This window comes from Aotus nancymaae, unplaced genomic scaffold (genome assembly GCF_030222135.1).
Source record: "Aotus nancymaae isolate 86718 unplaced genomic scaffold, 86718_ANA_hifiasm-v0.15.2.pri h1tg000008l, whole genome shotgun sequence".
NCBI lineage: Eukaryota > Metazoa > Chordata > Mammalia > Primates > Aotidae > Aotus > Aotus nancymaae.
Window position 1 is genome coordinate 31,479,648 of NW_026988419.1, and position 24,569 is coordinate 31,504,216.

Here is a 24,569-nt window from a genome sequence, read left to right on the forward strand (position 1 = left end):
TCAAAAAAAAAAAAAAAAAAACCCAAAGAGGCACAATGTATGTTTACTATAGAGCTGGCAGTTTAATGGTACCCTTTTAAACTAGTTTACTTTTGTATAAAATGTAAGAAATGTCACACAGTGAGAAGAGGTGAAGAACCAAGTGTTATGAATCGATTTAATGCCACTGAGGGGGTACATCAGAGAAAAATAGAACAGATTTATGAATTGCTTATTTCAGTCCACATTGGAGTGGGTTTGGACCCTTCTAGGATTTCCTGGAGCCCTGTAGGCTGTTATTCACCCTTCATATATGCATATATAAAAATATACCATCTATAAATAGCCACCTGCCTTTTCAGTGAAATTAAAGATGGGAGATTAGAAGAGATTTTCCCAGTATAATTACAGGGCTCAAACCTACAGCTGTTATACTACTATGGTTCTACTCAGAGAATTTCTAATATCACTATTTTAAGCACATTGAAAAATTCTATTTCAATGGTAAGACGTTGTCCACAGACATTTATTTTTTTTTCTTGCCAAGATTTCTCACATACCTACTTAAAAAGATTAGGTGTTGCATGGGGTTGCTGTACAGAGTAGTTTTGTTTTATAAACTGCAGAAAATTTTCACAAGTGTTTCTACTCCTTATCTGGGGATTAACACCAAACTCCTGCCAATGTTTTTCTTAATTGCTACACATACCCTTTTACAAACACTTGCCATCACATATTTTTCTGCAGAGATGTGCCTCCTTAAGAAAAATCCCTGAGCTTCTAAAATTCCTAGGTGTGAATTGACTGCATAAGAACACAGAACAATGTGAAAGGAATTAAACTGAACACTTTCATCTTTGCTTACAAAAAAAAGCAAGTAGCAAGGTATTCATCTGCCGTCTTTGTTCCCTTACTAAAGACCGACACTCTTCAATCTTTGAGAGCCCTGAAAGTCAAGGCAGAGCTGATGAGACGAAGGGAACGCACTCAGAGGAGCAGCTACTGCACTCTCCCTGTAGAAGGGTCTAAGTGCCTTCAGCAGTTAATTTGCAAGGAAAAAACCCCGTTGGGAGCCTTCCACCTACTCTAAAAGCAAACATTCTTAACAGGCGGTATTAGTGTGGTGTTAAGAGAGGCATGCTTTAACCTAAAAGGTGTCATTTTATGAGCAAAAACTGGATAAACCTTCAGAGACTTGCAATCACTGTGTTTTCCCTTCCTTGATGCCAAAATCTTCACAGGTTAAGAACTTACACCCATTGTGATGCTCAAAACCCGGGAGGATCTTAAAGAAAAGCTGCTTTGCACGCAGTGTGTACATGCAGCTTCCTGCTCCTGCGGGAACTGTCACTGGTTTTCATTTCATGCGTTTGTAAAACACACCAGCCATGTGTGTGAGCCTGTTAATTAAAACAAAAACAGAACTGTTTCTGTTGTGCTTTAGAACTACAGAAACTTTGGGGCCAAGTGGGGCGAGAGAAACAGCAGCACCCAGTCTGCTCCTGGGTCCCACGGATGCCAGGGAATGAAGCCACTGTATTAGAAAAAGCCAGGAAATAGGCACCAGAATTAAAGAAGAGAGGTGAGTGGAAAAAAAATTCTAGTAAGGCTCAGAATTAGATGTGTTAAAATGTCTTTTCATTCCCCTGAGGGAGTTTCATATAAAAGTTTCTGGAGAGTGAAGGCTTCCCTGACTAATCTGATTCCAAAGTTAGCCTCTTCTACAAGAGGAGAGAATAGCTTCAGTGGCTTCAGAGGCCATTCCAGGGTCAGGCGTGGAGTCTATTCCTGCTGGAGCTGCTGAGTCATTGCCACCTTGGGAGCGGCTTGACCTCTGCTACGGTTTACCTAGAAGGTAGAGGGAAGCCTTCAGCTGAGAACACTCCACCAGCAAGGCTTCGACTCTTATCTGGAAGTATCCACTGACTTGCACTAGCACCTGAACCCAAAGCATTTAAGGATTACCAATCTATATAAACTGCATTAGAATACAAAAACACTGATCAGTTTGAAAAACAACCAAACCAAACATCCAAAAATTCACTGAATTCTTCCCAAGTGTTTTGATACCAAAACACCAATCAGTTAAAAAAAACAACAAAAACAAAAACCCAAACACCCAAAAACTCACTGAATTCTTCACAAGGGAAACACTACCAAAAAAGCAGCAAATATCAAAAAGATCGTTTAGTCCTTTTCAAATATGGATTTCATCTCCTAAGGGCAGTAAAAATATGGATCAGACAGCACTTCTCTAAAACAGATGCTTATTCAATACCTTCAACAGTCATCCAAAGCAGGCTGTAAAAGGGCTTAGGGGTGTATGTGGTGGGGTGGGGTGGAGGAAGGCAGGAAGCAGCAAAAACAGGAAAAAAAAAATTAAATGACAGTCAAGGCATTCATTATACTCTGTATCTTAAAGGCAGGAAGAAAAAGACCTCAATAACATACGTGATTCTCTTTCACGGGGACACGCCGAATGGTGTCCCTCCATACTTTTTCCCCATACTTTCCTTCTTTCTCCTCTTTGGTTTAATATTACAGGAATAGTAAACTGAATAAGTGTTCATTTTGTATTAAAAAATTTTATTTGTGATCTGTACATGTGATAAAGTGGGGCTTTGTTGTAGACCTTTAAAGGCAAAACAAAACAAAATCCAAAGTAAAAATGTATAAATACCATATATATTTTCTTACAAAAATGGGAGATTTACAAAATATACATACTGTACTTATCTCTATTTTACAAATTTCACATGCACTTAAAAGATACAGCACAAAAGATGCCAAAACCTGTGTAGTGAGAGTTTTAAAAATCTGACAGATGAGATAGTTTTGAAGGTTGAAGAAACACAAGATCGATATTAACTTTAATGTAAAAAGGCAGTTCCACTCAAGTGAACATTACATATATAAAGTAACTTGTACACTTTACAGTACCCTCTATGATTGGCATTTAAAAACTGTTCTAAGAAACAGGATAGTGTTTCAAGATTGGAGGGTAGTGTCAAAGGTGGGGTAAAAGTTAGCTCCCATGATTCTCTGCTCTGCTTTACCCCATCATGCAAAAGAATCCGAGTTCTATTACAGAAGAAAAGTACATGATTTAAGATTAATAAATTTAAGTCTTCCAGCACATTTCAAAGAACTCCAGAATCACTTTGAAGTTTACCTTCTTTTAATGACTTTCTTTCAAGATGGGGCCCATGGTTGGAACTTTCCTCTTCATTCACTATGGTATCTGCTGATCACCTCCCCATGCAATCACACAGAGACAGGGCCAGCTTATGCATGATGTTTTATAAACAGATTGATGGAACCAAGAAAACAGGACAAAATGGCTCTATGCTTTTTTAAAAATTAACTTTCCTTTATTATGAGGCTGAAGGCATTATGCTTTTTATCTCGAAGGATCCAAATGGGAGAAAAAAATAGAAAGAAAACCTAAATATAGGCTTATAGCAAGAAAAAAAAAATGAAGGGAGAGATTTCCCTGAATATTTTAAGAGTCTGTTGGATCATGTGTTCCGAATTAAATATATTTAAAACAAACAACAAACCCCCTTACATTTGCTTTAGCGAAGTCAGAACCTCATATCGCAGTGTGATAGCACACTGCTCTTCACTTTTCCTTAAAAAGGAATGTTTATCTCAACCAAATTAACCACCAAAGGGAAACCTCAGATTTGCGCTGCTTTGCCTATAAAAGTTGCTGTCTTCACAGTTATGCCTTTCCACAGGGAGACACTTTTGTTTCCTCTTTTGTCTCTTACAACAAAGACAAGGGGGAAAATGCATTCCTGTTTTGAAAAGCAACAAGTCATCACTTCTTTTCAGGATATTAGACCAAATAAAACACCCGTCTTTCTGCCTCCTGCCTTCCCCAGAAAACGAAAAAGTAGCAGAAATACCTACTACACATCTCCTTGGCCTCATCTCAAAATGTTATCCTCCTTTCTTTTGCGTCCTCACATTAGGATTCTAGCAGGCAGGCCTCCCAAGACTTCCAAATGCTTATTTTACAAGACTTGAAAGGAGTACGGGAGGAAAAACAGGCGGGAGGGAGCAGGGGAGGAGAGACCGTAATGTCTGACCCTGGAAATTAACCCATCTGGGCTCCAGTTTGGCCCCAGTGAAAAGAGATTATGGTTTGACCACTGCTTGACAAGGACACCGCAGGAGGCCCTCCCTCTTTCCAACAAAGCAGCCACTGCAGACAGAGCGGTACCTTTCCCAGGGCCTCACAGGGGTCTGGACAGGCCACTTGCCCTGCAGCAGGGGGGTCACTCACAGCCCCCGTTCAGCCCCAGAGCCAGGAGAAACTCACAGCAGTCTCTGCTGGTCTCAGCCTTCTCTTAGGCCCAAGCTGGCCCGTACCTTTCACAATTCACATCGTCGTTATCATCATCATCTTCCTGTAAGTCTTTGCCTGAAGTCTTTTCCTCCAAACCGATTTCCACCCAGGTCTCCTTTTCCAAATCACCCCTCGCCCCAAATCTGCAAACAACTTCTCACTTCCAGGTCACTTCTCAGTAGAGGGGGAGAAGATTACAGAAACAGACCCCCACCCAACAGGTCTTTCCCTACTGTGCCTCTCCTCTTGCAAGAGGGCAGGGGGTGGGAAAGGTGGGGAGGGGCCGGGGCTCATACCGCAGTCTCCCCCTTGCTGCTGTGGCTGAGTCTGTGGTAGAAGCGGCGCCACGACTGCAGAGTCTTGCCCGACCAGATCCAGAAGCCAGTGGTGATGCCCACGATCATGGTCATCAGGTACTTGATCATGAAGACGGTGAAGTCGGGGCTCATGGGTGGGAAATGGCCGGGCGGGCAGGGCACAGCGTAGCTCTTGCATGTCTGCAGGAGCCAGGTGCGCTCCCAGTGCTCGCGGAAGGCCTGCTCGTAGAAATAGCAGGCCAGCACGATGGTGGCGGGCACAGTGTAAAGCACGCTGAAGACGCCGATGCGCACCATGAGCTTCTCCAGCTTCTCCGTCTTGGTGCCGTCGTGTTTCATGATGGTGCGGATACGGAAGAGAGACACGAAGCCGGCCAGCAGGAAGGACGTGCCGATGAAGAGGTAGACGAACAGAGGCGCCAGCACGAAGCCTCGCAGCGCGTCCACACTGGACAGGCCAACGTAGCACACCCCGCTGAGCAGGTCCCCATCCACCTGGCCCATGGCCAGGATAGTGATGGTCTTGACGGCGGGCACGGCCCACGCGGCCAGGTGGAAGTACTGCGAGTTGGCCTCGATAGCCTCGTGGCCCCACTTCATGCCGGCCGCCAGGAACCAAGTGAGCGACAGAATGACCCACCAGATGGAGCTGGCCATGCCAAAGAAGTAGAGCACCATGAAAAGGATGGTGCAGCCCTCCTTCTTGGTGCCCTGCGCCACCGTGCGGTAGCCATCATCCGAGAAGCGCTCCACGCACACGGCGCGGTCCTCCAGAAGGAAGCCGGCCACGTGCGCCACGGCCACCATGAAGTAGCAGCCCGACAGGAAGATGATGGGCCGCTCTGGGTAGCTGAAGCGCCGCATGTCCACCAGGTAGGTGAGAACAGTAAAGAGCGTCGAGGCGCAGCACAGCACCGACCACACGCCCACCCAGAGGCGGGCGAAGCGCCTTTCCTCCTCCTTAAAGTACATCAGGCCGTTAGCACGGCCGGGTTCGCACGGGGCGCCGCAATCGCGCTCACCCAGGAAGCGGTAGCCCAGGTAGGGGGGCACCTTGAGCTGGCGGGGGCATGAGAAGGGGAAGGCGGGACGCCCCCTGCCATCTGCGGCCCCCGGGGGCAGCGCGGTGTACGGCAGGTCCGGCAGGTAGGGTGCGGTAGGGTAGGCAGTGGGGCCGCCGCCTGGGCCCCCGGAGCCATCCGACGTGTTCTGGCCCACGCAGATCTCGCCCGCGCCGTGCACCGGGAAGTTCTCGCAGCGCAGTCGCTCGGGCCACTGGAAGCCGAACTTATTCATGAGCGCCTCGCAGCCCTGGCGGGCGCGCTCACACAAGGAACGGCACGGCGGGATAGCCTGATCGAGCACGGTGCACACGGGCGCGTACATGGAGCATAGGAAGAAGCGCAGTTCGGGAGAACACTGCACTTTCACCAGCGGGTAGAACTGGTGCACCTCGAGGCCCGCGTCCTCTTGGTTCGTGTGGCCCAGCAAGTTGGGCAGGATGGTCTGGTTGTAGGCGATGTCCGTGCACAGCGGGATGGAGATGGGCTGGCAGAAGCCGTGGTCCGGCACGGAGATGCCCTTCTCTCCGTGGTACGGCTGCGCCCCGGCGCCCGCGGACAGCGCGCCCAGCAGCGTCAGCACCAGGGCGCAGAGGCCCAGAGGAGAGCGCGAGGCGGCTGCGCCGGGGCCCCGCATCGCCGGCCGCGGGTGCAGCGGTGCTCTCAGCCCGAGGAGTGTGACGAGGCGGTTGGGAGAGGCTTGGATGCGGGGAGGCGCCGCCGCGCCCGGCTCATGAGAGTCCTCCAGGCGCCTGGGCCGGGCCGTGGGCGGCGGGGAGCAGAGGGCGCTGCCGCCGGGGTGCCCGCGCCGCGGGGGCGCCTCCACCGCCTCCGCCCTGCAGTCGCAGGGCCGCCAGGGGCCCAAAACTCCTCAGCCTGGGTTGGGGGCGCCGAGGAGGGCTGCCTCGCTCTCCCAGCGGGCACGTAACGGAGCGGCTCCCTCCGCGCCGAGGAGCAACAAGCGGCTCCCGGGACCCTTCAAAGTTTGCCCAAGTCTCTGGACCCCCGGCGCACGGCAGCGTGCACGCCCCCCGCGCCCGGCCCGGCCCCCGCCTGGAGAACCCCCGGCGCCGCCGCCCGCTCGCCCCGGCCGCCGCCTCCGCGGTGCAGCTCCGCCTCCTGGCCTCGAGGCTCCGCTCGCCGCCGCCTCCTTCGCCTCCTCCTCCACACCCCGCTCCTTCTTCAGCCCCAAAAGCTCGGCCCCAAGTTTCAGCCAAACGGCCGGCTCTCGCTGAGTCCGATCTCGGCCCAGAAGCCGGGAGCGCGACGAGTTCTTTTTGGAAATCCAGTCACACTGCGTCCGAAGCCGCGCGGCGCCAGTGCCCGCGGCCTGGCCCCGGCCCCTCCAGCCCCGCGCAGCCCCAGCCGCGAATACAGGCTCCCGCCGCCGCCGCCGCCGCCCGCCAGGAGGGAGCGCCGACTAACGCCTCGGAGTCGCGCTGGTCGCCAGAAGAAGCGTCGGGCTCGCAGGGTTCCGGGCCGGCCCACCCCCCTTCCCTCCCCTCCCCTCCCCTCCCCTCCCCCATTCACAAACCACTCCGGGGGCGGCCCCAGGCCCCGGCGGCCCAATGGTGGCCTTTGTTTTTTCGGCGGCCGCCTTCGGATTGGGCAGAAGTCGGAAGGGGCGGGAGCGGGAGCGGCGGAGGCGGTGTCCGCGGCGCTCAGGGCGGATTCCTGAGGGGAGGGGCGGGGGACTGGGAGGGAAAAGTTAGGAAAAACTTTTACCCTGAATTCGCTCGGGGGAAAAAGCACAGAAAGGGAATTTGCTTCAAAGATTCGTTCCTCTTCCTGGTGCGCTCAGATGCGCATTCCTGAGCAAAGGAGCCTTCGCCAGCGGCGTTTGCGGGGAGCGAGGACCGCGCAGCGCCCCTGTGGGGAGAGACGTGACCCCGAGTCGCGTTAGGGCTGCAAAGCTGGCTCTGGCTTGGCTTTCGGGTCGCCAGGTCCTCCTGTGGGGTTTGGGACGGGGCGAGAAGGGGGTGCGCCTTGCCGATCGCTTCTCTCCCCCTGGACCCAAACAGTCCACGCGAGGCCACAGTCCCCAATCCGTTCCCCCTAGTTGTAAAAAGGAGGAGGGGCCGCCTCCGAGGAGAAACCCGAGTCGGGCGGCGGGGGCCGAATGACTGCGGGAGGAAGGGCCGACCCCTCGGAGGAAGGGCCCGGAGCGCGCGGGGGGCGCGGGGGGCGCGGGGGGCGCGGGGGGTGCGGGCTCAGGCCACCCAGCCTGCGCGCATGGCCTGGAGTCTGGGGAGCTGGAGTGGCCATAGCGAGGTTTTAAGGAAACGAAGACGGCGTTGGGGGGGCTGGTTCTATAAGTAACCTGAGACTGAGCGCCCAGGAACACTCTGTACGATGCGCCGCGCGTCTTCGGTGGACCCGTGTGCCTTGGTTCTGCGGCATGTGGCCTTTAGGGATCCCATCTTAGTTGCAGAAAGAACAATTTGATCCTCCATTTAGAATCTGCGTAGAAATGTTTAAATGCATCTTAGAAACCAGGGCATTGGCTAATTAAAGAGTTTTCAAAACACAAAGGGGGGTTATGCTTGTTCTCGGGTAGGATTTTCTGATTGGCAAACGTTCTTTTGTTCTCGGTTAAATCTTCGTCTTGCGCCAGGCGCTGGGCGCTCACGCGCGCTCTCTGGTTACTCCTGGAGGGATCAGAAGTCACCAGGGGGCCTCTCCCCTCTCTCTGGGCTGCCAGGAATATCAGGAATTCCCATGCAGGAAAATGACACGTTGAGAAGGAAAGGAAAAAAATCAATCAAACCATCAGTTACTCCTCCTCCTCCTCCTCTTCCTCCTCCTCTCTCTCTCTCTCTTTCTCTCTCTCTCACACACACACGCGCGCGCGCGCGCACACACACACACACATGCACACACACACACAAACACACACAGAAATCCTATGCTTTAAAAAACGTTATTCCTGGTCGAGCGCTTCTGCCTCAGCCCCGGGTGCTGGAGCTCTGAGCGATTTCTGATCAGGTTGAACCTTGGCAGAAGTTGCTGCTTCCCGTGCGCTTCTCCATCAAGAAAAAAACAAAACAAAACAAACAAACAAAAACCAAAAAAAAAAAAGAAGAACCTCATTCTGAAATCGAAGATAGTTAAAATTGGGTTCTCTTCCATGGAAGACTTTGGCTTCCTCTGCTTTTCTTTATTTATTTTCGATCACTGAAGTTTGCTTGGAATCGTTCTTTCCAATTCACGGTTCTTTGTCGTCCTCTGCTCTTGTTAACAAGTCGAAAGGGCGGAAGGAAGCCTTTGGGCCAAGGCAGGGTGTTAGACTGATCACATCCTCCATCCGGCCCTCAGCGGGAGTCGCCTTCATTCTCCTTCTAAGCATCAGTTTCGCCCTCCCTCCCGGACCCGTTTTTTTCCCCCTTTTCTTTGGGACGTGTGCCTGAAGGTAATATGATATTTGCTTTTAAAATGTTTCATTCCTTCTTTGTATTTTTTAAAGGGCCCCTCTTTTCTTTCTGAATTATTATTCCTATTACCTAACATCGGGGAGTGTTGATCTTCGGTTGAAATATGTTGTTTAAAGACAATGCTGCTGCTTTGCTTTGTCATTTAAAGTATGTGTGGTGGGGGGTTAGATTCCTTTTTTCTCTGTGAGCTTCAGGATATCCTCCTTTTCTAAATCAAATTTTCATGCTTATTCATCAGGCCACAGATCTAAGTCATCTTTGCTTATTGAGGAAGAAATACCAAGCACTGTCATCAAATAAAATGAAAACCGACAGGATAAAATACTGTTTCAACTGCAACTAAAACCAGTTTAGTTGATGAGCTTCTACTCTCCATATTATAACCCCAGACAGCTCTGATGTTAGGCAATAAGGTTAATAATTTAGAAAGAAAGAAAAATAAAGAAAGCCCTTAAATCAAATACGAGGGACAAATGAAATGTTTTTTAAAGCAATCTATGCCTAAGATGCAGAAAAACCATCCCAGATGGAAAGTGTCAGATGTGAGCCCTCTTGCTCTGTTCCAGGCAAACAAGTGCAAAAAGCAGAGAGGCAAAGCCAATTTTTGAAAGAGATTGTTTTGTATTAAAAGATTTTTTAAAAATCCATCCAAAATTATTCCCCAAAATAAGAATTTGCTGTCTGTGAGAGGGGAGCTTTGGCTTTCCATGCCTTGCCTGGTATAGAATGCTGTGATTTTAAGGAGCTAAGTAATAAAAGGGAGTAGATCAGAAAAAGTCAGTTCACAATGTAATGGGCTAATCATCTGTTTCAGGTTCTTTGACAAATGACTATAGTGACATTTGTTTATATTCTGTCCAAGATCAATTTAATTTTCTTTCCCAAGCAACTCCTTCCACACCCAACTCCCAAAGCCACTAACTGGTATCTTCTTGGGAGAGCCAAGGGTGGAAAATTTTGTAACTATCTGCAGCAAAATTTCCAATTGTCCCTGCCCTTTAAAATAACAAAGGCCTTTATTTCTTCACATGTAGTCATACGGTCCCACAGAAAAGCAATGCTATTCATTGGCTCCAGTTTTGCAAATGCTACTTATTTTGGCCAAGTCCCAGGTTTATCTAGTTGAATTACATTCTGATGTCAGGCCAGATTTGAAAATGGCCACCTTCGTGTGCCCCAGTCCTGTGGTTGCAGTGAAGCTCCCACTGCAAGAATTACTCGTGCAAGACCAGAAAGGGCAGCTTTTAGCACATGCTTTCCATTCTGGCCTCGCTTTTACTAGACAATTTTGACGTGATAACATGGAGACCTTCAAATTTCCAGTTGCCAGGTTGCCATTGAGTTGTGTTCATTTTTGTTGGGGTGTTGGAGCATTCTAAAAATGGAAATATTCTTATCCCTAAAACCTTTTCAAGGGTTATGAAAGTTAGAGATCTCTAAGTTGAGGAAGAGGAGGACCATGCAATGATCATGTTAGATGTGTAGGCCCTATCTTGTAGAGATGATTTATATGGTAAATTCAGTCACTGATTCTGTTTGACCAACACTTCCCTTGTTGATTGAGAGGGGTTTTTCTGTTTTTGTTTTTTGAAACCCTTGCCATTCAGGCTGGAGTGCACTGGAGTGATCATAGCTCATTGCAGCCTTGAACTCCTGGTCTCAAGTGATCCTTCTACCTCAGCCTCCAGAATAGCTGGGACTACTGGTGTACGCCACCACACTAGGTTAGTTGAGAGTTTTTTTTATAAGTTGTCTGTTGTGTAATCAGGGTGTTGCTCAGGGCTGCAGTGGCCTCAGGCGCCATTGGAAGACCCACTTCCAAACTCTCTCATGGCTATTGGCAGGCCACAGGCTCTCACTAGCTGTTGGCCAGAGACACCAGTTCCTTTCAATGTGGACCTCTCCTAAGGCCACATGTAATATGGCATCCTGCTTCCCTCACAGCAAAGGCTCAGGGAGTCCCTCTGAGAGTGAGAGAAGGAGGGAGGGAGAGAGAGAGAGCAGGAAAAAATGACAATCAAGATAGAAGTCACAGTCTTTCTGAACCTAATCTGGGAAGTGACATCTTATCACTTTTGCAATATTCTATTCACTAGAAGCAAGTCACTAGATCTTCACACACTCAAGGGGTAGCAGGGATTACACAGAGTGTGCAAAGCCATTGGAGGATCGTAGGGAGCCATTAGAAAGGCTGCTTACTACAAGGGCTATTCATTTACTCATTCCCTGAGTATTATGAAGATGAGGCAACAGAGAGAAATGACTCTTGGACCTCTGACCTTGGGGAGTCCAGAGAAAGGGTCCCAGATAAAAATACAGTGTTGACTGGTTATGATGCCACTTGCAGATGTTAGAGTCAGGACTGAACCCTAACTCTGGCCAACCAGTTTTCCTGGACTCGAGGGAGACAAAACATAAAGGAAGTTGATTAATAAAAGATCATGAGGCCAGGCACAGTGGCGCATGTCTGTAATCCCAGCACTTTGGGAGGCCGAGGTGGGCAGATCATGAGGTCAAGGGATCGAGACCATCCTGGCCAACATGGTGAAACCCCATCTCTACTAAAAATACAAAAATTATCTGGGCGTGGTGGTGCATGCCTGTAGTCTCAGCTACTGGGGAGGCTGAGGCAGGAGAATCGCTTGAACCCGGTAGGCGGAGGTTGCAGTGAGTCGAGATTATGCCACTGCACTCCAGCCTGGGCAACAGAGCAAGACTCTGTCTCAAAAAACAAAAACAAAAAGAAAAACAACAAAACAACAACAACAACAGCAGCAAAAGACTATGAGCAGTTCTGGAAAAAACGTCCAAATGTAGAGCGCTGGCCATTCTGGGGAGTCAAATCTGCACTCAAAGTTCAGAGCATATGGACCAAGTCTGTAGAAGGTGACTTCAGCTATCTGGGTTATGATGTAAAAAGGACCTTTGGTAATTGCTACCCGTGGCTGCAGTGCAGGTCTGCACGGTACTGACATGTGGGAAGGATGCAGAGGTGGTTGGTACAGACTGGTTTAGTTCTGCCTTTTGCTGTTGACTTCTTGTCCTGCCTCAAGGCCAGTCACTTAACCTCCCTTGCTCCTCCAAGATATCGTGAGAATTCATGAGATAATATTTATGAAATGCTGTGTGATCCATTGGCAAAAAATCATCAGGGCAGAATCCTGGTTTTGTTGTATGGATACAAATCTTAGGGATCAAATAAAAGGTGAAGTTAGCTGCATATTTTGGGGCTCTGGCTCTTTGCTGAGGTTATGATTTTTTTTATAGTGGTATGCTGGTAGATGTTTAACAACCGACTCCCCAGGAAAAAAGCCCTGATCTGTACATTTGCCAATTTCCATGGTGTAAATAATTCTACTATGGCCGATTTCAAGCCAACATGATGTCAGTGAACTTAGTGTTTGGAAAAGATGCACATAATCAGCTCCACAAACCCCTAAGAGCTTGTCCTGGCGTGCCACTGGGGTGCTAGAACTTATTATCTTCAGATTAGTTTGAGCATCAAAAATAGTTTTTTTTTAAAAAAATACAATGACTATCATTTGTAAAGTTCCAAGTGCTTTAGTATCTCTAAATTCATAAGAATCCTGTGCAGTTCAGGGTGTAACTTCCTTTCCATAGTAGCCAGCCTGAACTAAAACTTAGGTCTATATAACATTTTTCACTTCATACTGCACTGCTACCTGATCTCTTTTATGATAAACACTAATGATTTTTATTTTTCATATGTCTGATAAAAAGCTATTCCAAGATTTAGAGAAGCCCCAGAATTTCTAGGCTGAGATGTATCAAGCCAAGGTTAGTGATGACCCCTTGAACATTACACCTAATTCAGGTTTCAAACCAAGTTGGAAGAATCTGTTAATTTTCTCTCGTTACCTAAGGAACAATTTAATTCCATTGCTGAAACTGCACTAGTGGGCATTTAGATTGGGAGATTTGGGAGCCCTACTCTTGCCCCCTAGGGCAAGTGGGAAACTTGCTGTGTATATTAGGCTCTTTCAGTAAGAGAATTTTATCAAGCCGTGACAGTCAGCAGAGAGCTAGGAGGAGAAGCTGCAGGAACCAGACTCAAGGTAGTAATGAAAGCTTCCAGGAACCCTCTGGAAGGGTAAACATGGAACTAGAGCAGCAGAGTACAAGATTGGTTGGTCATCAGAATCACCTGAGGAGTAAATGAAAGAAACAAGAAAAACATTTTCAGAAGCCTGAGCTCTACTTCAGATATGTTGAGTCAGAATCCCTGGTGGAGGGCTTGGGGATGCAATTTTTAAACACTCACTGGGTGATTCTTTGGAATCAGTCAAGTTTGGGAACGACTGAACCAGGCTTATATTCCATAGTGGTACATTGCGTCACTGATACCTTATAGGATGCCTTTAGTTTCACTCTTATCACCCAGGCTGAGTGCAATGGCGCAATCTTGGCTCATTGCAACCTCTGCCTCCTTGGGTTCAAGCGATTCTCCTGCCTCGGTCTCCCGAGTAGCTGAGACTACAGCACCTGCCACCACACCCAGCTAATTTTTGTATTTTTAGTAGAGATGGGGTTTCACCATGTTGGCCAGGCTGGTCTCGAACTCCTGACCTCAGGTGAGCCACCCACTTCGGCCTCCCAAAGTGCTGGGATTATAGGTGTAAGCCACTGTGCCTGGCTTGATGCCTTCAGTTTTGCACAAAGTTCTCACTCTAGTTGATTACTTTTTGAACTGAAGGATGGAAATAATAAGAACCATAAGGGAGTGTGACATGTGTGAGGGGTGTGAGTGTGTGTGTGTGAGAGAGAGAGAGAGAGAGATGGTTGGATAAATGTTGCATGGTGTGATATTGGGTCTGGGGCCTTATTTATGAGTCTTGACAAGGTCACAGTGGCTATTCTGAAATGCAACAGCTGCTACTTCCAGAGGTTGCTTCATAGCATTTCCTTAGACTGACCTTGCCATCTGTGTACTTTGTGCCACATGAATCCTGACCTCAGGGGATTGAGTCTGGAGTAGATGATGTGACCCAGCAATGAGGTTGTCTGGCATGAGACTTCTGTCTAACAGTTGTGCCTGCTGGATACAGAGAGGCCACCTAATCAGATCCTTTCATTTGGGGGTCTGAGTGTAAAATATGCTGGCAGAAGCTGGGAAGCATTCAGTTAGAAGAGAACGAGCAGAAACTAGGAAGCAGTAGAAGCTTGGAGGAAGCAAGAGCTGTGAGGCAGTGAAGTGAATAGAGACAGCAATTAGATGCTGGCAATAGGAGCAGAGGAAGGACAGGAGAGCAGTGGCCTTTATAGTGGAAAAATACAGAAGGAAGGAAGGAAGGAAAGAAACAAAGTAGAAAGGAAGGAGAGAAGGAATACCTCTTTCAGAAGAAGACAAGAAGACCAAGTCCGGAGAGCTGTTTCCTGGCTTGCTTCCTTCCCTCAGAATTCTGCCATCCCTATGAATGAAGCCGCCTGACTCCTTGTTTGTTACTAGAGAGAACCTTACTAACCACAGTGACAGGCTTAGAAAAGGGTGAAAACATGTCTCTTCCGACTCTCCTGGAGCATGTGCCCACAGTGGCAGAAGATTGACCACAGAGGATTAGCACTAGCCTAGGAGAGACATCCACTCAGGGCTGATTAACAAGGGTAGGTCTTGCAGCCACCTTCTTCTCGCTCAATGACCTGGATAAAGAATTTGAGAATATACTTCCCAGGGCTGCAACTGACATCAAATTGACTGTGATTGCAAAAGTGTTACAAGATAAGAATTATCTGTAAAGGCCCCGGAGACGTTGTCCTCTTGGGGAGACATCTTTCTCTTGGGTTGTTTTGAGAAGTAAGTGCACTAAAGAATATAAAGTTCTTAGCATGGTGTGGAGGCTACTAGTTGTCCCCTAATATCTGTTCCCGTCTTCTTCCATAGTAATAAAGTCCCCAGTCTTCAGATGAACATATGACCAAATAGAATAAGAATCCCATTTTCCAGCCTCGCTTATGGCATCCACTGAATTCGGGCCATGGGTTGCCAACCAAAGATTTGTGTGCAACTTAAAAAGAGTGGGAACCCTCCTTCCCTCTCCTGACAGCTGAAACTCCATGAGCTGTTGTGGACTGTGAGGTGACATTTGGTCGAGGCCTGAGTCTCCAACACAGAGGTGCACCATGCTAGCCTGGGATGGACTCTCTGGATTTCTCAAATATGAGATCAAAATAAACTTCCATCTTGTTTTAGCCAACATTGTTTTAGATTTTCCTGTGCCTCACAGCCAAGCCTAATCCTATTTTATCACGATGTACCTGGCTCATGGTAGCTACTCATCAAATGTCAGTTTCTTTCACCACCTTTCTTCGATATTACTCTATGTTCTCTTCAGTTATTTGGTGCTTTCTTACTCCACCTATTTATTTGAAAGGTCTTTGAGAATAGGAACTATACTAAGATTTTTCTCCTTCGTCCTTCACAAGGTAGACATTCAATTTGTGGAATCAAATTGAGCAATTCATCAGTCAGATGAAGTTCAGTGAAAATAAAGACCTATAAATTGCAGAGATACAGGATGGTGAAAGGCTAGCTCGGGATGGAAGACTTCAGAATCCTGATGGACCACAAGCTAATCAAGCGCCAACAATCACTGTTATTGTTTTAATTTATTTGTGTTTAGAGGCAGGGTCTCGCTCTGTCACTCAGGCTGGAGTGCAGTGGTGCCATCGTAGCTCACTGCAGCCTGGAACTCTCTGGGCTCAATTGATCCTCCCGCCTCAGCCTCCCAGTAGCCGGGACTACAGGCACATTGCACCATGTCTGGTTAATTTTAAATTTTTTTTGTAGAGATGAGGTCTCTCTTTGTTGCCCAGGCCGGTCTTGAATTCCTGGGCTCAAGCAATACTTCCACCTTGGCCATCCGAAGCGCTGGGATTACTGGGATGCCCATGGTTCCTGGCCCTACTATTGCTTTTAAATTGAACACATAAATTTGGCATGCGGAAAGTAAATGAAGCTGTGTGAAGGAACCAGTATGAAGAGTAACCCAACGAAGTTAAAAAGGTGACTCTCAGAGGGGTGGTAGAAGGTAGTCGTAGAGAGAGACTTTTTAAAAAGCCTGCTTTCTGGGCCCCACTCCTAGACAGTGTTTAAAAGCTCCTCAAGTGAGTCTACTGTGGAGCCAGGATCCAGAATAGCTAGTGAGAAGACAAGTTGAAAGTTTGTTTCTCTTGGAAAAATATATGAGGTCATTTAACTGTCTTTCTAAGTGTATGAAAATTTATTTTGAGATGGACGTGGTGCATTTCTCTCTCCAGAGGAACAGAGAAAGATTTCAGTGACAGCCAGGGAAATGAGAATTCTTGGGGTCCAGCCACTACCTCCCTGGTCTCCGGCAGTCAGTGCACCTCTTGGGGCTGCGTCTGCATCTGGAAATGGTAGAAACTGGGCTTTGTGATCTGGCTCCGCTCTGATCGCCTATGGCTCTATCTGGGGGCTCCTCGCCTTAGCTAGGACTTTCCAAGTAGGGACTTTCTTGCCTTTCCAGGTCCTGTGGCGGGCTCCCAGTGCACCAGCCAGGCCAGCAAGCAGCTCACAGCCTGTGCCCACTTGTGCTGAGAAGGCTGGGCACGCGATATCCTGAGTGTTCCCTGAAGGGCCACTTGGCCATCGCTTTTCTAGCCTTTCACATTTCCACTTAGCCCCCTTTCCCCTCTCCCTTTCCCTGCCTCCTCCTCATTATTCTAAATAGTACTTTAATTCTCGAGCCGGGCTCTTCAATTAAGGTGTAGACAAAGTGGGTTGACTCCACTTGATTAAAAACTCTGTGAATGGGAAGCAAACACACATTTGCCTTTCAAAGCCAGAAGAAGGGGGGAGAGAGAAACTGTTATGTGATCTCGAATTTGCCAGATGTCAGCTTAGAGGGGCCTAAAGAATTCCTAAGCCTTTGTTTACCAAATCCTTCCTCGGAGTCTCAGTGAACCCAGAGGCTGTGGCTACCTTGCCGGAGAGGCCACCGAAAGGCCAAAACTGAATGGGAAGGGGCAGGGTGGTAGGGGTGGGGGTGGGGAGAGGTATTTGAATTTTGTTTTTTCCACTTAATTATCCGGGGCTGCTCTTGGAGAAATCGGTTCTCTTTGCATTGGGAAATTAACCCTTAATCTCCACAAATGAGGGCAATCAACCCATTTACTAAATAAACACAGATCATTGCAGACTGGCTCCTCTTTGTGATTTAATTTGAGAATGGCTTCACCTGAGGGAGGGGCCGAGGCGTGGCTGGCCCTGAGGAACCTGGTAGGAACCTGGTAGGGTCCCCTAAGGGAGGTGGCGGATGGAAGAGGTGGTTAAGAGAGGGCGGAGGGAGCGAGTTTGAGACTGAAGAAGGCTTTGAGATCTCCTTTTCGTGAGTGACCCGGCTCGGGTCTTACCTTCTGAATTTATTTGGAGCCTTCCGTTGTATGCTGTTAATTTTGGCTTTGAAAGTGTAAAGCCGGTTAAAGCAACTTTTACGAGAATGCTGGCTATCAGAAGCCTCTGGGATGGGAACAGAGAAGCCCTTTATTTCTTAGCTAACTTTCTCATTAATATGTTGAGGAATCTCTCCTTGGCTTTTAATTCCCTGCCTCAGTCACCAGTTACTTTGTTTGTAGGTAGTCACAGAGGTTATTTAAATCCACACAGTTACACTGCAGCAGGGCACAGTGCCAGCAGCAGAGTGGGTTCGGTAAACGATTGGATGTATGGGGTAGGTACAGCTCAAGTTAAAAGGATGTAATTCAACCACATGGTCCGTTTATTTTTTAAAATGTATTTAGAGTCATTATATGTCAGGTCCTGGGCTGTGTGAGATGTGGGGAATGTGCGGCCGCGCCACCATGGATCTCATAGTCTGTCTTCCTTTTTTTTTTTTTTGAAACAGAATCTCGCTCTGTCTCCCAGGCTGGAGTGCCATGGTGCCATGTTGGCTCACTGCAACCTCTGCCTCCTGGGTTCAAGTAATTCTCATGCCTCAGTCTGTCAATAAGTTGGGATTACAGGTGCGTACCACCACGCTTGGCTAATAAGAGATGGGGTTTCACCATGTTGGCCAGGCTGACCTCTAACTCCTGGCTTCAAGTGATCCGTCCGCCTTGGCCTCCCAAAGTGCTGGGATTATAGGGGTGAGCCACCGAACCCACCTCAATCTTATCGCCTGGATTGACAAATGAATCTGGTTTTCTGCAATGGCCTTGAGTTTGTCTCGAAATTATAATGGGAGTTTGGCCTGAGCTAGGAGCCAGCCTATCCCGTGATTTAAAAATGAAGGGCTAGGCTGGGCATGGTGGCTCACACCTGTAATCCCAGCAGTTTGGAAGACCAAGGTGGGTGGATTGCTTGAGCCCAGGAGCTTGAAAACAGCCTGAGCAACATGGCGAAACTCTGTCTCTACCAAAAATACAAAAATTAGCTAGGCATGATAGAGCGTGCCTATAATCCCAGCTACTCAGGAGGCTGAGGTGGGAGGATCACCTGAGCCCTGGAGATTGAGGCTATAATGAGCTGTGATTGCACCAATGCACTTCGCCTGGGTGACAGAGTGAGACCCTGTCTCATAAATAAACAAATAAGAAGGCCTGAGTTGGAAAATTGTTCAGGGATTGACTTTTTTATAAGTGATCTCAGACTCCAGTCATTCATTCTCTTTATTTTGCGGGGTGAGGGGGAATGACTTCAGAAAACTGAAGCCCAAGATGGTAGAGTGAATTGTCCAAGGGCTGGACAATTCACAACAGAAAGAACTGGAACTCGAATCCACACGTTTGGGTTCCAGGGCTTGTGTTTTACCCCAGAACCTTGCACATAAGGGCCTAACTTTATTCTTTCTGCTTCCTCCCCACCTCACATTGGAAACAGCTTGTATGAGTTCCAGAGTGAAGGATCCAAGTGTCTGGCCGGAGTGAGGGGCTTTCGGGGTGGCTTGTGACCTGGAGACCCACAGAAAGCTGGTGAGTGGGGCAGCTCTGCTTGCTGTGCATTGTCCTGGACAGCTGGACCTTGTCAAGAAAAAACTGGAAGGGGGGCACTGCGGGCATCCAACCTCACCCTAGAGGCTGGGGAGGGACCTGGCTGTGCCTGCTGGCTGTTTGTGCTGCGGAAGGGGCTGTTGGCCTGTTTCTTTGGCTTCCAGCAGACTTGTAAAGAGCTGCTACCAAAACGGAGGGCTTTTGAAAACAGCCCGGGAGGCTGGAGGGGAAACATTTAGAGAAGAGATAAACAAAAGAAGCGACAGACTTCTCACTCTAACAAAAGGGGCTTTGGTTTACCTGTGAAACTTCACTCCTCCTCTTCCCCTAGCCTTAATTTATAAAGCCGGTCCATGGCTCCAAGAGATTACCCGCTATTTTAAAGCCCTAGTTCTGAGGAGCATATTGTTCTTGCTGTGTTTTAGCACCCAGGGTTGGTGATGTCCTGACTTAAATTCCAGCTGAACGGTTAGGAGTAGGCCGGCTATCTGACTCTGGTGTCTGGTATTAGCCGTGTTGTTACTATTTTTATTAACAGCTAACATTTATTGAGTGTTTTCCATAGTCAGGCACTGTGCTAAGCCCTTAACCTGCACTCCCTGAGTCTTCATCCTCACAGCAGCCCTTAGAGGTGGCTACAGTTTATTCGACCCGTTTTACAGATGAGAAAACCAAGGCATAGAGAGGTCTAGGGTTACACAGGTAGTAAGTAAAAGAATGGGACTTTTTTGAGATGGAGTCTCACTCTGTTACCCAGACTGGAGTGCAGTGGCACCATCTCGGCTCACTGCAACCTCTGACTCCCAGGTTCAAACGATTCTTGTGCTTCATCTCCCCAAGTAGCTGGGATTACAGGCATCTGCCACCATGCTGGGCTAATTTCTTATTGTTTTAGTAGAGACGGGGTTTTACCATGTTGGCCAGGCTGGTCTCAAATTCCTGACCTCAGGTGATCTACCTGCCTCAGCCTCCCAGAATGCTGGGATTACAGGTTTGAGCTGCCATGCCCAGTTTAAGAATGGATTCAGCTCTCTCTTTGAAGAAAAAGGCCAGGTGTGGTAGCTCACGCCTATAATCCCAGCACTTTGGGAGGCTGAGGTGGGTGGATCATGAGGACAGGAGTTCCAGACCAGCCTGGCCAACATAGTGAAACTCTGTTTTTACTAAAAATACAAAAAATTTAGCAAGGTATGGCAGCAGGCACCTGTAATCCCAGCTACTCCGGAGGCTGAGACAGGAGAATTGCTTGAACCTGGGAGGTGGAGGTTGCAGTGGGCTGAGATCAAGCCATTGCACTCTAGTCTCGGTGACAGTGCGAGATTCCATTTAAAAAAAAAAAAATTGTGCGAAGGAAAGAAGAACAGGGAAGAAATTTAGCCTGCTCCTAACAGCAGGAGCCCTCTGTGTATGTCTGGCCTGGAAAAGGCTCTTAGAGAGCAAGTAGACAGGACGAGCTGGTGTTTTCTGTGGAAGCCTCCGTGAGGATGTGTTTCTCTCTACCTCTGAGGCATCCAGCTGTCCTGGAGAATATCACAAGACCAGGATGTTCATGGGATGCTGCATCACTGTAAGGTATATAGGATGTTTCCTCTAGAAACAATCTTACATTTCTCTTCTAAGAGTGACAGAGTCGTTTTCCCATTCACTATTTTGAAAGCTCTTAGTTTTGGTATCGTGGGGACTCCTCTTTCTTTAGAGATGCAGTTTGATGGTTTTGGTGGAGAGCCTGGGTTTTGTGGGTTTGAATACTTGTTCAGTAGCTTGTTAGTTATGTGGCTTTGGACACACTTCTTAACTCCCCTGGGCCTCAGTTTCCTCATCTGTAAAATGGTAATAATATTTAATAGTAGCACCTGCTTCATAGGATTGCAAAGGTCAAATGAGATAATACAATGTACTTAGTACCCCGCCTGTTACAAATGCTCAGTAAGGAGTGATGATTATTGGTAATGGTTTAAAGAGGCAGTTTGATCTGGGCAGATGGGAGCTAAAGTTTCTGATTTCTCAAAAGGCTGCCAGCATCATCTATGCCCGGTTGAGAGTGAGAATATTGTAGGAATGGCAGGGCCAGAGGAAAGTCACATTTCCATCTCGAATATTTCCAAAGTGCAAGCACGCTGAAGAGATGGATGTTTGTAAGTTGCTGCAGACCACAGGAGCTGTTGAAGAGAAAGCTTTCTTTTCCAAATCTGGATGCTTATACCCCATAGAAAAGATATTCTGGGCATCCCATGTTTATTTCTACCCATGTCCTTTTTAGGCGTAGGTCTTTCAGAAACAAAAACTGTGCTAGGTATAAATAAAAGAAGAAAATATTTCTTTTTCAGTTTTAGGCAATATGCACACAGTGTTTATCAACATGATCATAATCTTCAGAGGAGCTGACCTTCTGATGGAAAACAGGGAAAAAAACCTTAAGTTCCAATGGCACAGTTTTTACTGTGTTCATCTTTGCTTTATTTTATGGTCCTACCCATTTCATTTGGGATACAAGCCAATTCAAAATGCCCTGTAGCTCATTTTAGATTTGCAGAGCCTGTGGAACTCTGCCCGTTTTTGCAAGTGGAAGGGTCAGAAGCAGTTATTTGCTGCATGGCAAAACCCTGGCAGACAGCATCTGCATCTACATTTTTTATTTTTTTTGAGGCAGAGTCTTGCTCTGTCACCCAGACTGGAGTGCAGTCGTGCAATCTCGGCTCACTGCAACCTCCGCCTTCTAAGTTCAAGAGATTTTCCTGCCTTACCCTCCTGAGTACCTGAGATTACAGGCGCCCGCCACCATGCCTGGCTAATTTTTGTATTTTGAGTAGAGACAGGGCTTCACCATGTTGGCCAGGTTGGTCTTGAACTCCTGACCTCAGGGATCCCCCCCAACCTTGGCATCCCGAAGTGAGTCACTGCACCCGGCCTAAAACATATTTTTATTTCCAAGGAGGGTTTGGACTAGATGGTGCTTAATAAATATTTGTTGAATAAAAACATTGTTTTCTACTTTATGCAGTTAAATTTGTTGGTTTAAAAGAATTTTCCTTATTATAATTTCTGAAAGCTTAAACACTGAAGTTTGTGTTTATGTGTGTATGGAAAATAACAATTATAGACGTTGAGTCCAGTCTTCCTCCCCGACTATAAGCCCCTGTTGCAGTGGTCCCCATACCTATCACTATGGCCCCCCCTTGAATAAATCTGCCATAACCCCCCAAAAAAGTTAATTATAAAAATGCTGTTTTATGTTGTATTAAGTAAAAATGGTGGCCTCTCTTTTCTGACTGCTATAAACCAGTAAGGGCTTGAGCCTAGGACACCATCTTACTTTTCAAAAAAAACAAATTCTTTTGATAAACATAAAACCCTCACAATTGCCCAGAAAGTCGAATGTGTTTTTTATCTGCATGTTTTAGATGCAGAAACGGACACTTAGAGAGGCTAAATAACTTGCCCGAGATCATGGAGCTAGTAACTACTGGGGCTGGGATTTGAACCCAGGCCATCTGGCTCCAGACCTGGAGGTGCCACTTGATCACACTGACAAGTGTCAGGTGTGTATGCCACTGGCCAACACACAGTTCTGGCAGGAGAGATCTCAGCTCTGCTCGAACTCCAGGGAGGGAGGGCTTTCTTTGCATGTTCCCATTTCGTTTTTTGGACTGCTTTAATTGTTAGAAAGTCCTTCATTATATTGAACTGAAATCTGCCTCCCCAAGGCTTTCATTGATCTTCACAGTACAAATTTAATCCCTCTCCCACACAGCCGCCCCTCAGATATATGTGTGCCGCTCCGCCCCCACGCCCCCTCCCCGACCCTGTTGGTGGGAACACTGGAAATAGGCCCTCTCAAGGTTCCAGGCCCCCAGTGCTGCTGAGACCATGGGGAGGCTAGATGGGGTTTATGTCAGAGGTGGAATGTTAAATCGGGTATTGCCAGTTGTTTGCAGGTAGTGTTTAGAACCCTGAACAAGGAATTCCCTAGGAACCAGCTAAGAATGGCTCACCATCCCTGAATTGTACACTTCCCTATAACACGGACATTGCCGTACGATGCCGTTGGTCCTGAAAGTGGTGAGTGCAGGGAAATAGCAATGACTTGAGCTCTCTGATTGGTAGCTGAGTCTTTATTCCAACCTAATGAGTTTCAGTGGGAAGGGGAACCATACACACAAAATTATTGAGGTTGAGACCCCAAGAGACATCAAAATGGGTAGGATGGAGCGCCTGACTGGGGATGCAGAGCAGATTCAGCGGCAGGAATGATTACGTGGTGCCTAATGGATTTGAAATGGCAGTAGACACTTGCTAAATGCATACCCTGGTCTGAGCACAAAAGAGACTTAGAAATGCAGTCTTAAAATCATTTCTGTTCTCTCCATTGATTACATTATAGAAATAGAAATGCATGGGTGTGTGGCGGGGGGTGTATGGTAGCAAAGCAACCAGGGCCTGCTCCCCTGGGAGGTCTCAGCCAAGGAGAATGAAGGAGTAGCACGTTTTGGCAGAAAGTTTTAGCTGTTCTCTCCATCTCCGACCCCCAGCCTTTGGCTAGACTGGCACCTGATGGATGGATGGCTTATCCTTGTATAACCACATGGCTGCATATCTCCAAAAGGCCAGCAATGATATGGTAGCCTCAAAGCTCGGCAGGACCCAAATCCTGACCAGATACAACAATCCTACGAAGAAGCAGCAAACACGACCAGCAAAGGAGATGCCTTCATTGTGTCTAAATGCACGTGTCCATTCATCCATCCAAAAACCAGGTGTGCCCGGCCCTGTGTGTGAACACACAGATACAGTGGCAAACGAGCCCAGCACAGGCTCTGTGCCACGTCATTCAGACTTACTGCACACCTACCAAGTGCCAGGCTCTGTGCTGACCTGACTTGGTATGTAGGCCCTTCATGGCCCATCCTTTTAGGGGTTTTAGGAAGGAGATGAGGAGGGCAGATGTCTTCCATGCTTTTGGAATGGTCTGTGGGTGGTGTGCTGGGACTGCCCATGCTGGCTGTTTTCTTGGAGATGTGAGATGTATAGCCACCAAGGGCTCCTCAGAGGAACACCCACAGGACTCCCCATCCACACCCCCATCAGGCAAATTCCCCTTTGTCTAAATTTGGATGTTGTTCTCTCTAACAGAGCAGAGGGTAAGTCTAGCAATGTCAGCCTCCCTTGGAATCTCAGGCCAAGTCTTTGAGCAGACAGGCACTGCTCATCCTCAGTCTCCCAGCATCTCCAGCGATTAACATAACCTGACACCAGGCCCATCAAGATAAGGATCCTAATGGCCACAATGGCTTCCCTTTCCTTCCCGAGCCCTTCTTTATTGCTCTGCACATTACGCTCACTTCCAGCAGGGAAGAGTTTAGAAACGTGGGGCTAGGCGACCCCGTTCTGCAGGCAGCTCCCCGCAAGGCTTGTGCGAGGGCTCCAGGGACGGAGAAGCATTTCCCTTTAATAAGCTTCTCAC

At 47.8% G+C, this 24,569-nt stretch overlaps 1 protein-coding gene across 1 annotated transcript; it reads right to left on the bottom strand.

Annotated features, from left to right (window-relative positions):
- Positions 1 to 2,538: 2,538 nt before the first annotated feature.
- On the bottom strand, positions 2,539 to 7,136 carry FZD7 (frizzled class receptor 7). The gene has a single exon (XM_012446343.2). It carries the CDS (start codon positions 6,346 to 6,348, stop codon positions 4,624 to 4,626), a length of 1,725 nt encoding a protein of 574 aa, XP_012301766.1. The 5' UTR covers positions 6,349 to 7,136; the 3' UTR covers positions 2,539 to 4,623.
- Between the last annotated feature and the right edge of the window lie 17,433 nt (positions 7,137 to 24,569).

Excerpts from the sequence above, each read along its gene's own strand:
- FZD7 (XM_012446343.2), bottom strand. The coding sequence starts at position 6,348 with ATGCGGGGCCCCGGCGCAGCCGCCTCGCGCTCTCCTCTGGGCCTCTGC.